The sequence below is a fragment of the Rutidosis leptorrhynchoides genome, chromosome 7 (assembly GCF_046630445.1).
Source record: "Rutidosis leptorrhynchoides isolate AG116_Rl617_1_P2 chromosome 7, CSIRO_AGI_Rlap_v1, whole genome shotgun sequence".
NCBI classification, from domain to species: Eukaryota; Viridiplantae; Streptophyta; class Magnoliopsida; order Asterales; family Asteraceae; genus Rutidosis; species Rutidosis leptorrhynchoides.
In genome coordinates, this window is record NC_092339.1 from 336,615,726 (window position 1) to 336,628,454 (window position 12,729).

Below are 12,729 nucleotides of genomic sequence, written 5' to 3' on the forward strand. Positions count from 1 at the left end.
GAAAACTGTCGACACTTAATTTAGGAGAGTAACCCATGATTGCTAATTAATAGGGATTCAGTTGATAAAATCCATTTTTTTTGGATTTTTGAAGATATGAAAAACATGGGAACACAACTGTATTTGGGATTTGAAATTCAAAATAAGTTTATCGTAATTGATTTTATTTCCATTTATAATAAATTATTTGTTGTAAAAATATAATTAAAACAAAAAAGTTTAAAATACTAAACACAGAACAAATCAAATTTTCAACTATGCAATATGAATAACAATTTTTTCTAACCTTTCACATAATAAAAAACATGAATAATCAGATGGACTAAAATACGTGAATATTTATTGTATTTAACCACCATAGCAAGAAAATGGTTAACATAAAACAATTAGAAAAATAGAAAATTGTAACTGGTAAACATAAAACAAATACGAAAAAGATTAAAAGCGTACCAGCCATGAAGTGATTCGATCGCAGAACAGAAGAAATAGTGATTAAATCTTGAATACCAATTATACTATTTTTGATTGTGTTGTAATTAAATTGAAAAATATTCCACTAACGAAATCGTCCTCTTCAAGAATAAACAATTTTGAACTTCAATTTTATGATTTTGGGTTTCACATATTGCAGTAATCAATCATCATCTTGAACAAAACGAACTTTTGAACTTCAATTTAACGATTTTGGGTATCGGATTTTGGAACTACATTGAACAAAAAATCGCAAACGACATTTATCAATTTGAGTATCGGATTCAAAAAGTAAATTGAAAAAAAATTGGCAGACGATTTTCGATTAATCAATTATTCCGATTCCAATTTAGGATTTAGTTTTTTTTTTGGTTTTAGAGATAACGAAAAGATTAAACTGACGGATTTTTTTTTATTTTTTATTTTGAGGCTAATAATTAGGGACACGTGGAAGTCTGAGAAAATTAGTCGAAATATATTATTAATTGTAGGATGAAGGGAAAAAAAGATAAATGTGTAGTAGTGCTGTTTGATTGACACGTCGGATAGACCCTACCGGATTAGTAATATAGAGGATATATTTATGGCCCATGTGGTCAGTTTTTTGTTTGCTGATGGAAAACATACTATCTAGTGCTTGTGATAATCGGGCTGACCTAGGGTTGCAAGTGGGTGTACTGTAGCGCAATAATTTCGATATTATTAAACAAAATCAACTTTTCTTCGAAATACTTATCAATACGTATAAGTTTTTAGTTCAAAACCTCACTGACACTTGGAATAGTCCGATTACATTCATGGGTGTGTGTTTTTTGTTCAGAGATGCGAAAAAGGTAAGAAAAAAGAGTTTGGTAGGGTTTAGGTTAAATAGAGTTTATACCCTTGTGCGCCTTGCATATGTAAAATTTTAACGGTAAAAGGTAATGAGCGTTAAGGACGGGAACCACCAGTGACTCAAGTAAAAAGAATAAGAACCATACTTGACGTGAAAAATCATAGAGACCATGAATGTAATCCTATAAAACTAAAAGGACCATAAGTGAAGTGTTGTATAAATTTATACGAGCATTATTTTATATCGTGGAAGCTTACCAAAGAAGCCTCACCATACGGGCGAATGTAAATTGTAAATTGTAAATTGTAAATTGTAATTAAACGCACCTTCCAGCTTCTACAGTCTTCTGAAATGTGAATCTGCTACGTTAATAAAATAGGTAACCTTTTGTAATTAAACCCTAACCATGGCGAATTCAATCATCTCATTTCGCTTTCTACTTGCAGTTGTTGTATTACCGATTTCGTTTTTACTAGTTAAATCGCTTGGATTTTTCATTTTATAGTTGTTCCTACCGATTTCCCCTTTTCAATTTAAATTTACTGATTGATTAGCAATATATAAGTGAGAATACAAAGTATTGGTAGTTGGTAGATCCTGTTAATAACATTTATGTATTACTCAAAAATTTCCCCTTTTCAATTTAAATTTACTGATTGATTAGCAATATATAAGTGAGAATACAAAGTATTGGTAGTTGGTAGATCCTGTTAATAACATTTATGTATTACTCAAAAACTAGTTGTGGATCACTCGCTTCGCGCCGGGGGCTCCGTTTTGAATGCGAGTTAAAAAAAAAGTCTTGATCTATTTTGTAAAAAAGAATTTTTTTCGACATCTAACACTGAAGGGTTGTTCCTTTTGTGAAAGTTGCTTCTTTTAGCGTTCGGGTTTTATTTTTTTTTTAAAAAGTTAGTAAATTGGGGGTTCGATTTGTATTTTAATAAAAGTTAGGGGGTTAAGTTTGTGGGAATTGGAAAAAATATATGTATAAAGTGGGGGGTTGATTAGTATTTTAATAAAAGTTAGGGGTTAAGTTTGTGAAAGCTGGGAGAAGGAATAGTACTATTCATAAGGATTCGTCTGTTAATTATGTATAGTAATTCGGCATCTAACACTGAAGGATTGTTCCTTTTGTGAAAGCTGCTTCTTTTAGCGTTCGGGTTTTATTTTTTTATTTTTTTTTTAAAAGTTAGCAAATTGGGGGTTTGGTTTGTATTTTAATAAAAGTTAGGGGGTTAAGTTTGTGGGAATTGGAAAAATATATGTATAAAGTGGGGGTTGAGTTGTATTTTAATAAAAGTTAGGGGGTGAAGTTTGTGAAAGTTGGGAGAAGGAGTAGTACTATTCATAAGGTGTTGGCTGTGAGTTATGTATAGTAATTAGGGTTTAGAGTTTTGAATGTATGACTTTATCAGTTAATTCATAACCAAGTATTTTGAGTATGAAATTGGTAAGTTCGCACTTATTTTGATGATGTGGCTGATCATTTATCAACTTATTTGATTGCCATATCAGTAATTATAACAGTAACCTGATATAGAGGAATTTATTTACTTGTACCATTTGTAGTCAGTGTGTCCTATGTACTGAATATTGAATATTGATTGTAATGGTTTTGTTTTTGTAGCTTTTGGACCTAAAATAGAATGTTGTGTAGCGTTAAGGACTCAGGAACTAACCAAAGGCCAAATAGCCATACAAATTCTTAAATTTTAATCAAAACACAGGAATGGATTTAAGTTGTGGGCACGATAAAGTTGTTAGAATGCGCGTAGAAGATGATAGAATAAGCAACTTGCCCGATGATCTCACTCACAAAATCCTATCTTTTAATGGCCTTAAACATGCTGTACAAACAAGTGCTTTGTCATCTAGATGGAGATATGTATGGACTTCATTACCTCATCTTAATTTCTCAAGTAAGGATTTTTCTACGTTGCCCAAGTTTGCCAACTTTATTAAACATTTAATCTCTGGCCGCAATAATCTACTAGAAGTTTCTTCAGTCGAACTCACTTTCCGTAAAAAGGTTTCACTTTGTTAGAAGAATTATGGACTATGCATTTACCCACAATGCCCAACAACTGACTGTCAGAAGCTTACATCGTTGTGCAAATGATTTGCCAGTTTCCCTCTTTAGTTCTGAGTCTGTAAAAAGTCTGTCTCTGTATCGATTGAAGCCTGCACCAACCTGGGATCTCCCTTCTCTAACAACATTGTATCTTGATGATGTCACTTTTAATGGTGATGAGGGAATTGGTCACATCTCTAAATGTGCAAACTTGAAGAATCTCACCTTACATCGTTGTTACATGTCAGGCGCACATATTGCCACTGTATTTGATATATGTCTTCCTGAACTTATTAATCTTACACTTGAAGAAGGAATGTTTTTTGAAAATGGGTTGAATGTGTTTGCACCTAAATTAGAGAATCTCACTGTTATAGATTGGGAAACAGTGCATTTACAATCTATATCCAAGCTAGTCTCCTTGGTCTATAAGGGTTTTTGTTCTGGTTTGTTGCAAATTTTTTCATTCGGTCTATGTTATTTGGAAAAGGTAGATATTTGTATTTGCAACCCATGTTACAAAGAAGAAAAGATAGATGATCATAACCTTGTTGATCTACTTCGTCTAATACAAAATGCCAAATATATTACGCTTAACTTGGATCTAATTCAGGTATGTCAAATGATCTTTAACCTATATAATATGCATCTTATGAACATTTTTTTACTTAGCCATGTAGTTCTCATTTAGATTGTTAGAGGATTTTTTTTTTTTTTTTTTTTTTTTTTTTTTTTTTTTTTTTTTTTGCTTAACAACAAGCTTGCATAAATCGCTACTCGAGAATACTCGGATGTTGACTATGTTTGACTTTGACCAAATTTCACTGAGTTTTGACCAATTTTGACCGACTTTCCGAGTAATCGCGAGTTTTTTCCGAGTTTTGACCGACTTTCCAAGTAATCCCGAGTCTTGTCCGAGTTTGACCTAGTTTGACCAAGTATTTGTTTCTTGAGATAAGTGTATTTTAACTGTCATGATACTTGCAATTCTACCAACCATTTTGATTATTGAAAGTTTATCAATTTTCTTTTTTGGAATTTAAGATTTTAATTATAATTTCAACTAAAGGTGTAATACTATGACATGACACATTTCATTTGGGATTCATAGTTTGCACTAAAAATAACATGAGATCTTTTGCCATTAGATCTATTTAAAAGAACTTAAGTTGAAAGTTTTTGTTTCAGTACCCAGAAGCACTTTTAGGGTCTCTATTTGAAGTTTCTCTTTCTTATTGAAACCTATCCAAAAACTTTATTGCAGATGAAATAATACCTGATAGATATAAATATTATAATAAATATATATTATGCATATTGACACATAATTAACAAGATTACATTAACAATTATGGGCTAATAGCCACAAAATGGAATAGTGTGAAAGCGAGGTAAATATTGAGATTTTAAATAAATATCTATATAGTTTTTTATTATTTTTAATATATAAGATAAACAAAGTTTTTTTTTTTTTTTTGAAAAGCCAAAAGATTTTATTGATGATAACAACAGAATAACAACAAAACTCAATATCACATAAGTGGTATATGAGGAAGTGAGATGTAGAAAATCTTTCCGGGAACTAATTAACAAGATTACATTAACAATTACTTTTTGCAGCTTATTTTTTCTTTCCGGGAACTAATCTTACATCAGCCTTCTCCATTTGCCAATTTAAAGCATTTAAAGGTTTATCCACATTATCCATTCTCCTCGGTGCAACAAACTATGCCTATTGAAGTAAAAAACTATTTTCTAGATAGTTCTCCTTGTGCAACCTTCACAATGGTCTCGTATGAGGTAAATTACATCATGAACATATAGTCTTATTTACTATTAGTATACATTGTATGTATGTGGTGTTTGAAGTTATAAATAAAATTATGGCAAGCAATTGCAGAATACTTGAGACCCTTAGGTTAAATATCAACATGAAAGAATTTAGAACTTGATGGTTAACAATTGCGTCAGCGTAGAAGATTCTCATGGTATAGTGTATTAATGATAAATGGAGACTACAATAATGATCATTATAAACTGTATGATATCATGCAGGAGATGAAAGCAGTAGAGCATGCCACATCAGCACAAAAGTATATGGTTGACCTGCAGATGCTACTAGAGCAGGAGAAAATTAAGTGTGAGACCAATAAAGCTCATATAAATTGGAGTAATGCATCAATGGAGGAAAATATGAATGAACAAGGGGAAACACAAATTGATGAAGAGAAACTTGTCAAACACGAAATGTCACGGATCAGGAAATATTGGAAGGCTATAAGTGCGCGGATTGATCAAGGGGAAGTTAGTATTGGTCGCATTTTTTTTGCGTTGGCTGTTATTGAATCCCCACTAAAAAAACTTCCAGCACCAACTTATGATAGGATTCAAGAACGTTTTTCTAGTTTACGTGCAGAGGCCTACAATGTTATAAAATTAATTATGGATGGTATGAAGATTAAATGTGATGGGAAGCAAGGTTGTAGTAGTGTATGTCTTCATGAACTTACTACACCATAACAACCATCCACACAGCAAAATTGTAAGCTTCTGATTTACATATGCCCCAAGTTGTTAACTGTCATAATAATGCTAACAACTCGTGTCATTTATATCTGTTTTGCTTTCAGGTTTTGACAAAGGTGTGTTGTAGTTTTTAAACAGGCTCTGTAATCAACATCATGTTAAGAAGTGAAATGATTGGGTGGTTACATCACATCATTATCCATGCTCTGTTTATGGAAGTATGTTCACTTTTAGTTAAACATGGTCAATCATTTCATTTTATAAACAACTTCGATTGATGTACTTAATATCATGGCTCGGGTTCTGATTTTGTGGATGTATATCAAAACGAAATTATACTTAAAAACCTGAACATTTGGGTATTGAAACGAACTAGATCGACTACCCTTCACTTCATATTGGCCTTGTGTATGATTAGGGGTTAGGTTTGTGATTCTCGACCAACCAACCTATTTGATATTTTGGCAGCATTCTGGTCAACAGGTTAACCTGTAGATATTCAAGTCAACCCGCCAATCGTCATTATTTTGACCCGTTTGCATAAATAGGTTTATGTGGGTCAAAACTTCAAGACTGATGTGCGTATATATCGACCGTGATGCAAGCTGATACAGGAACCATTTAGTGCAGTAGCCAGTAAGGGCTCTCCAAAACTCGAACAAATCATCAACATTATTCATGTAAAGTCCCATATCCAAGTTGTAAATCATCACAAATCTACAAAATAATCCCGAGGCATATTTCATTCAAATTAAATATCGAGAGTTCTTGAATACGCTCAAATAAAAAGTAATTGAAACCAATATTGCACCAAATGTTATGTATATAAAAAGCAATATCAACAAGCAAACAAAATAATCAAAAACAAATAAGAAATTATTGTCACAATTAACTAAATGTACTTAATTTATTTTTATGTATGTTTAAAATCTAAATTTTTATCACAAGTACAAAGTCATCAAAATTCCAATGGAAATTTTAGAAAATAAGGTACGAATAATATAAAATGTGTATTTTTGGGATCCCTAAACTAAATGGCCGAACCTCCCTTAATTTTGCATATGGGGCACTCTCTAGCTGGCGGCTCTAGATCCTAGCCGACTGTTGATTGTCGGAACAATCCCTCGAACTCCTACACGAGACAATGTAAAAAATGGAAGGTGTCACTACCAGTTAAACAAAAATCCCCGACCACAACAATAGTAGGTGTCCTGACCAGAAACATCATCAGTTGCCTGGGAAACGTCAGTTGATAAAGGAGTCGTTGGAAAAACCCTCAAAACTCCACAAGTGACGTTGGAAATGAACATCAAGGACAAGACAAGGTGAGCGAGCATCAGCAACGAGAAAGACAAAATCACGGTGATTGATAAAAAATGAAGGTGGAAAACAATGACAATGAAGATGGAGTGAAGAGAGGAGAGGAGAGAAAGAGGGCGATGAATGAAAGGGTCAAACTATGTGAGACCTCCTGCCCACCGGTTTGAGCAGTGGCGGATGCACGTTTTTTTTCACCTGGGGGAAAAAATTAAAAAACCGTAGAAATTTTTTGGGGGGAAAATGGAAGTTTTGGGGCAAATTTGAAAGTTTTGGGTCCAAATTTGGAGAACTTTGGGCAAAATTTGAACACCATACATCGAGAATGATCCACGGGAAGAATGGGGGCGAAAAGAGAGTTGAAAGGAAGATGTTTTTGAAAAAGGCCCTCAATGACTCAAGTAAAAACCAAAAATTTAATAACTTAAATTATAAATAACGCTTACACTGACAGGTTGGTGTTGTTTGGTTTGATTTAGTGTCTAGATTGGGTGATTTCGTGTCTGAGATTTGGTTGCGTTGTTGCTGGGATGTCGCTATTTGGTCGTGGTAGAAGGTTGAGGGCTTAGACTATTTAAAGTTTCATGTTTAGAAACACTTCCACAACTATGGATATATCTTTGTTTTTTATAACAAACGATTTCACAGGTTATTAAACTAGTATAGAAGTAAAAGTGGAACCAAATATTTGGTACAATTGTGGGACCGACCCCTTCACAAATTTGGAAATGCCGATGCGGGACTGACTCCTTTACAAATTTTTAAAACTTCTTTAAAGAATCTCTTTTCATATGATGAGAAAAAAAATGAGATGTTTTACAGCGTAAAGAAGATTCAAGATCTAGACGATGTACTTTTTCATTTCACAACATCCAAAATACATAGCTTGAAGTACATTTGTAACCACATTTTGTATACTAACTACCAATAGTTTCCAACTAGTAAAACAACATGTTGAAAACACCATAATTCACCATAACTTTAATCAGTTGTAAACACCAACCAAAATCAACCACAAACCACCAACGACCTACAATCACACCGAACCCATATTTTAATCACCCATTTCAAATAAACACAGCCAAATCAGCATTAGCGGTCTAGCCCGCCCCATCATGTTACTACCGCACCAAAGATTCAGAATGCTCATGAGCGTTAAAAAGATCAGGAAGATCAGCACTAGTCGAGAATTTAAGCCATCTTTTCTTTTCAACATACTTAAGAACCGGTTGCAACACTAGCCCTATAAATATAGCAACAACACTAACAATCATAACCTTAAGTGACGAAAGAGCCAACACGACACAAATCAAAATTGTTGGAGGAACACACAAAAGAATCGACCCAACCGTCCCCACGGGGATCTTGTACGGCCTAGATGCAGCCGGATACTTCATTCTTAACCTTACAAAAGCTATAAACTCCAAAATCATCCCAAAACAATATAAAAAGTTTTCGGCCGCTACAATTTCTTGAAAACTTAACCATGAAAGGAGAATTACACCAGAAGCGGAGAATAAAATACCGATTGACGGGGTCCCGTGTCGAGACCTTTTCGCGAAAAACTCGGGAATCATACCCCGTTCCGCCATACCAAGAAGTTGAAACGAGTCGCTACTCATTTCGGTTACAAACATTCCCATATTTGACATGGCGGCCCCCGCCTGAATCCACCATCTTAACCATACACCACCGACGATCTTAGCCACATCCGAGAAGTACCCATCGGTCCATTGGTCACGGTGCAACGGTACGGCACCCGTGCCCACTAAAAGCGGGAAAAAGTAACCCGAAACAACTAGGATTAATGCATAGAACAATGCTTTTGGAAGCGTTTTTTTCGGGTTATCGACTTCTCCAGCTAGTGTACTAATCGAGTCCCAATAATTAAGGTTCCAAAAGAGTGTGTTTAAGTATAAATTCCAATCAACCACGTGTAAATCGACTACTAACCATCTAGCGGGCTCGATTTTAGGAATCGAAATAACACCCATAATAACAAAAGGAACTAACGAAAATATACCTAATAAAACCGCAACCCAACCTACTATGGTCAAACCTCTAAAGTTCATATAAGTAAGGGCAATAGTCAACCCTAAAACCGCTAAAACTCGTGGATACCCGTCCGCCAAAACCGGAATTCCCGATTTCAAATAATCAAGAAACAAAACCGGGTACAACGCGTTGTCTATAACACCGCTAAGCCATTTCATCCAACCTTGTTGAAACCCCCAATAAGGTCCTAAAGCAGATGAAACCCAAACCACATAACCACCATCTTCGGGGAACATTGTACCCATTTCGGCGGTTATTAAAGCTTCGGGTACACTCCATATAAACGGGAATACTATAAACCCGATTAGGGCTAAAAGAGGTCCAGCAGCTCGAACACTATCCTCAACACCAAACGGCCCCCCAGAAACCTCATAAAATATGAGAAAAATAAGGGGCAAAATTGAAACTCTTTTAATGTTATTGTTGTTATTAGTAGCACCTGTAGGAGATGATGATGGGGGTGATTCAGTAATTCCAACATATTGTACCTCATTATGTTGTCCCATTGCAGTAGATGGTTGTTTATTATCTGTGTTCTTCAATTTCTGCATTTGAATAAACATAATTTAACAAGTTAATCAACAGTAATTTACTATTGTAATAGGTAATTAGGAAATAAATAAACAATCACATTATAAAAAAATGTATATCCAGGATTCAATTTAAATGAACTAACTCAATTTATAGTACACTAGTTACATAGAAAACCACTAATATCAGTAAATTAATCAATAAATCTGGTTCATCTGAGCTAACTTTAACTTCATGCTTTATATATAGCTTTTAGCTAGTAGTCTAAAAAAATAAACACATAAAATTATAACAACAGCCAATAGTTACGTTAATTCCTAACATCCTTTGCCCCTTTTATGCAAAACCTAAGTCTTTTTTTTTTTTAATTTTTTTTGAAAGTTAAAAAGGAAGCAAGTTACACTTGAAAAATACCCATTAGATAAAAATTGAGCGATCAATTACTAAGATAATTCTAATGAATTGAAGAATGGCGGTTAGAAAGTTGAGTAATCAAGTTAAACAAATCATGATTAAGAATTTAGAATTAACTGAAATCAGAAGATTCAATAAATAAACATCTTATATACGTTTTTTAAATAGTAAACTGTAGAGTAGCAATTAAAAGAGGGAAATAAATCTGAGAAAAAGGTTTTAAATTACAAACCACAAGATACAGGGGTTTCGCTGTTCATGATTTAGGGGTTAGGTGGTGGTCGATCTGGTGGTGATAAATTCAATTATTTTCTCAAGTGCGAGGCGTGGCAAATAAAGACTAAAGTGACCACGTGCTGATGAAGTAAGATTTTATTTATTTATTTATTTTTTTTTATTTTTTTTTTGACAAAAACGAAAACAATACAATAAATCTTTTTTTCAAAAAGAAAAAAAGAAAAACAAAATACAAAAAGCAATTGCGGGCAAGGCTCAAAAGCTAACTACACCTAATGACAAAACTCGAACTAAAGTTAACTAAATCAGATCCACGCCGAGCTGATGAAGTAAGATCAATGTGGCAAAAAAAAAAAAAAAAAGATCAATGTGGCCAAAACAACGAAATTAAATATTACCAGTATTAAATTATGTACTCCATATCAAATATTCAAATATTAATATTAAATACAATTAATTGTGTTTAAAATTATTGTACAATTCATAAGTGCCATATAAAAATCAAATGTGGCTATTATGTATAAACAATTTAACGTGCCCAAATTACTGTATTGTACAATCCAGTAAATGACATATATAAATCAAATGTAACTATTATAATAAAGGTTTGTTAACATATGCTCTCATGACAAACGATAAAACAAATTTAATGAAGTCTGTTACGTAATAAACTTTAAAAATTAGGCGCCTAAATAAATAAATAAATATTTTTTTTTTTCAAATGGCGATAACATTATCACCCAGAGAGGAGTTAACTACCTTTACGATCATATGTTACCCACACACGTCAGGAAAAAACTTAATTCGCAACGATGTTGACAGTACCATCGAAGGTTGTGATATGCAAAATCCGTCGCGGGTAAAATCTACTCCACGAATCTATTAGAGTTTTTTTTAATTTACCCGCATATTTATGCATACAAAATTACTTATATTTGTTATTACTTACAATAATACAATAGGATAATATATATATATATATATATATATATATATATATATATATATATATATATATATATATATATATATATATATATATATATATATATATATATATATTAAATAAAAAATTATACGGAGTATAGCAATATTATAGAATGATATAATCTAATAGACTAATCATTTAATTATTTGTTCAAAAGTTTCAAATTTGATTATTCAAATCAATGTCTAGGATTATATTTATAGTGTTTGAAAAGATTGTAAAATATCTTGTTTAGTAATAAACTAAGGAAATGTATTGGAATTTTATGATAAAAACTTATGTCATTATATAAAATATTGAATTATATAACATTTGCGGGTTAAATTGTAACCCGCGAATATCTGCGAGCACGGGTATGAATTCATAAATAAATTCGTCAATGAAAATCCGCGAGTTCATCGGTTAACATAAGATTCACGGGTATAAGCGATGGATCTAGTGAATTCAAATTAATAACCCACGGTGTCATCCCTAAACAATATAGGTAGGTGTATCATTTGAACTCTCCTTTTTAACTTGCGTTATTTCATTGTAACTATAAATCGAAATGGCAGTTCAAACTAGCATTCTACTATGCCTATAGTTTTGTCGTTTAGAGGACAAGCATTATTGATGGATAGTTGACTGAAGTTTCACATTAAAGTCAACACAATGTGGAGTAAGAACACAAAACAAAATAGAGGTCGTAAAAGATCGCTTTAAAATTATGGATGAGTATGCGCCAACAAAATAAGTGCATGATAAAATATATACGTGACATCTCACACCTCAAAGTTTAAACTCGTGGTTTTACATATCATAACTTCAAAATCGTGACTAAAGTTATTTGTGTTGGTTTATTTTGGCTAGTAGAAGATATGTTTATCCCACATTGGTGGGAGGAAAAAGTTGGAGGGGACTTGCTTGGTTATAAAAGAGGGGTTAAGTCTTCATTCCAAATTGCACCAATCAATACACTTTAAGTATTTGATTATTTCTTTCTTTCTTACCCTTGTTTGAGAGTTGTATTAGTTAAATATTTTGGAGAGTGTAGTTGGCTTAAGAGAGTCGTCTATATCATTGTAACAATTTGTGATATAGTGTATTTTCTCTCTTTGGGGGCCGGTGGTTTTTCTCCTATTTTGGAGTTTCCACGTTAAATCTTGTGTTGTGTATTGTTCTTATTTCTTTACTATTATTGTTGGGCTGGGTGGTGGGAATTAGTGAGACCGTAATTTCCCAACAACTGGTATCAGAGCGTCAGGTTTGACGGGGGTCTCGGTTATAGGAGTCGGAGTATGC

At 33.1% G+C, this 12,729-nt stretch overlaps 2 protein-coding genes across 4 annotated transcripts; one reads left to right on the top strand and one right to left on the bottom strand.

Annotated features, from left to right (window-relative positions):
- The first annotated feature begins 1,589 nt into the window (after positions 1-1,589).
- On the top strand, positions 1,590-6,281 carry LOC139858008 (uncharacterized). Of its 2 annotated transcripts, none has more exons than XM_071846865.1 (5): positions 1,590-1,685; positions 2,937-3,993; positions 5,001-5,180; positions 5,436-5,922; positions 6,011-6,281. In XM_071846865.1, the coding sequence occupies exons 2-4, from the start codon at positions 3,361-3,363 to the stop codon at positions 5,898-5,900; spliced, it is 1,278 nt and encodes a 425-aa protein (XP_071702966.1). In that variant the 5' UTR covers positions 1,590-1,685; positions 2,937-3,360; the 3' UTR covers positions 5,901-5,922; positions 6,011-6,281. The 2 variants fall into 2 exon arrangements, with proteins under 2 accessions (XP_071702966.1, XP_071702967.1); XM_071846866.1 differs by lacking the exon at positions 1,590-1,685 and adding an exon at positions 1,784-1,870.
- Positions 6,282-8,049: 1,768 nt separating this feature from the next.
- Positions 8,050-10,569, bottom strand: LOC139857378 (probable polyamine transporter At1g31830). 2 transcript variants are annotated; one of them, XM_071846126.1, is made up of 2 exons: positions 10,456-10,569; positions 8,050-9,823 (listed from the first exon to the last, which is right to left on the bottom strand). In XM_071846126.1, the coding sequence occupies exon 2, from the start codon at positions 9,782-9,784 to the stop codon at positions 8,345-8,347; it is 1,440 nt and encodes a 479-aa protein (XP_071702227.1). In that variant the 5' UTR covers positions 9,785-9,823; positions 10,456-10,569; the 3' UTR covers positions 8,050-8,344. The 2 variants fall into 2 exon arrangements, with proteins under 2 accessions (XP_071702227.1, XP_071702226.1); XM_071846125.1 differs by lacking the exon at positions 10,456-10,569 and having other exon boundaries at positions 8,050-9,829.
- Between the last annotated feature and the right edge of the window lie 2,160 nt (positions 10,570-12,729).

Bases quoted from the DNA above. Each gene is read 5' to 3' on its own strand.
- LOC139858008 (XM_071846865.1), top strand. From the start codon at position 3,361: ATGGACTATGCATTTACCCACAATGCCCAACAACTGACTGTCAGAAGC. The intron at 3,994-5,000 runs GTATGTCAAATG...TACTTTTTGCAG, and splicing joins TTAACTTGGATCTAATTCAG to CTTATTTTTTCTTTCCGGGA. The intron at 5,181-5,435 runs GTAAATTACATC...GATATCATGCAG, and splicing joins TCACAATGGTCTCGTATGAG to GAGATGAAAGCAGTAGAGCA.
- LOC139857378 (XM_071846125.1), bottom strand. From the start codon at position 9,829: ATGCAGAAATTGAAGAACACAGATAATAAACAACCATCTACTGCAATG.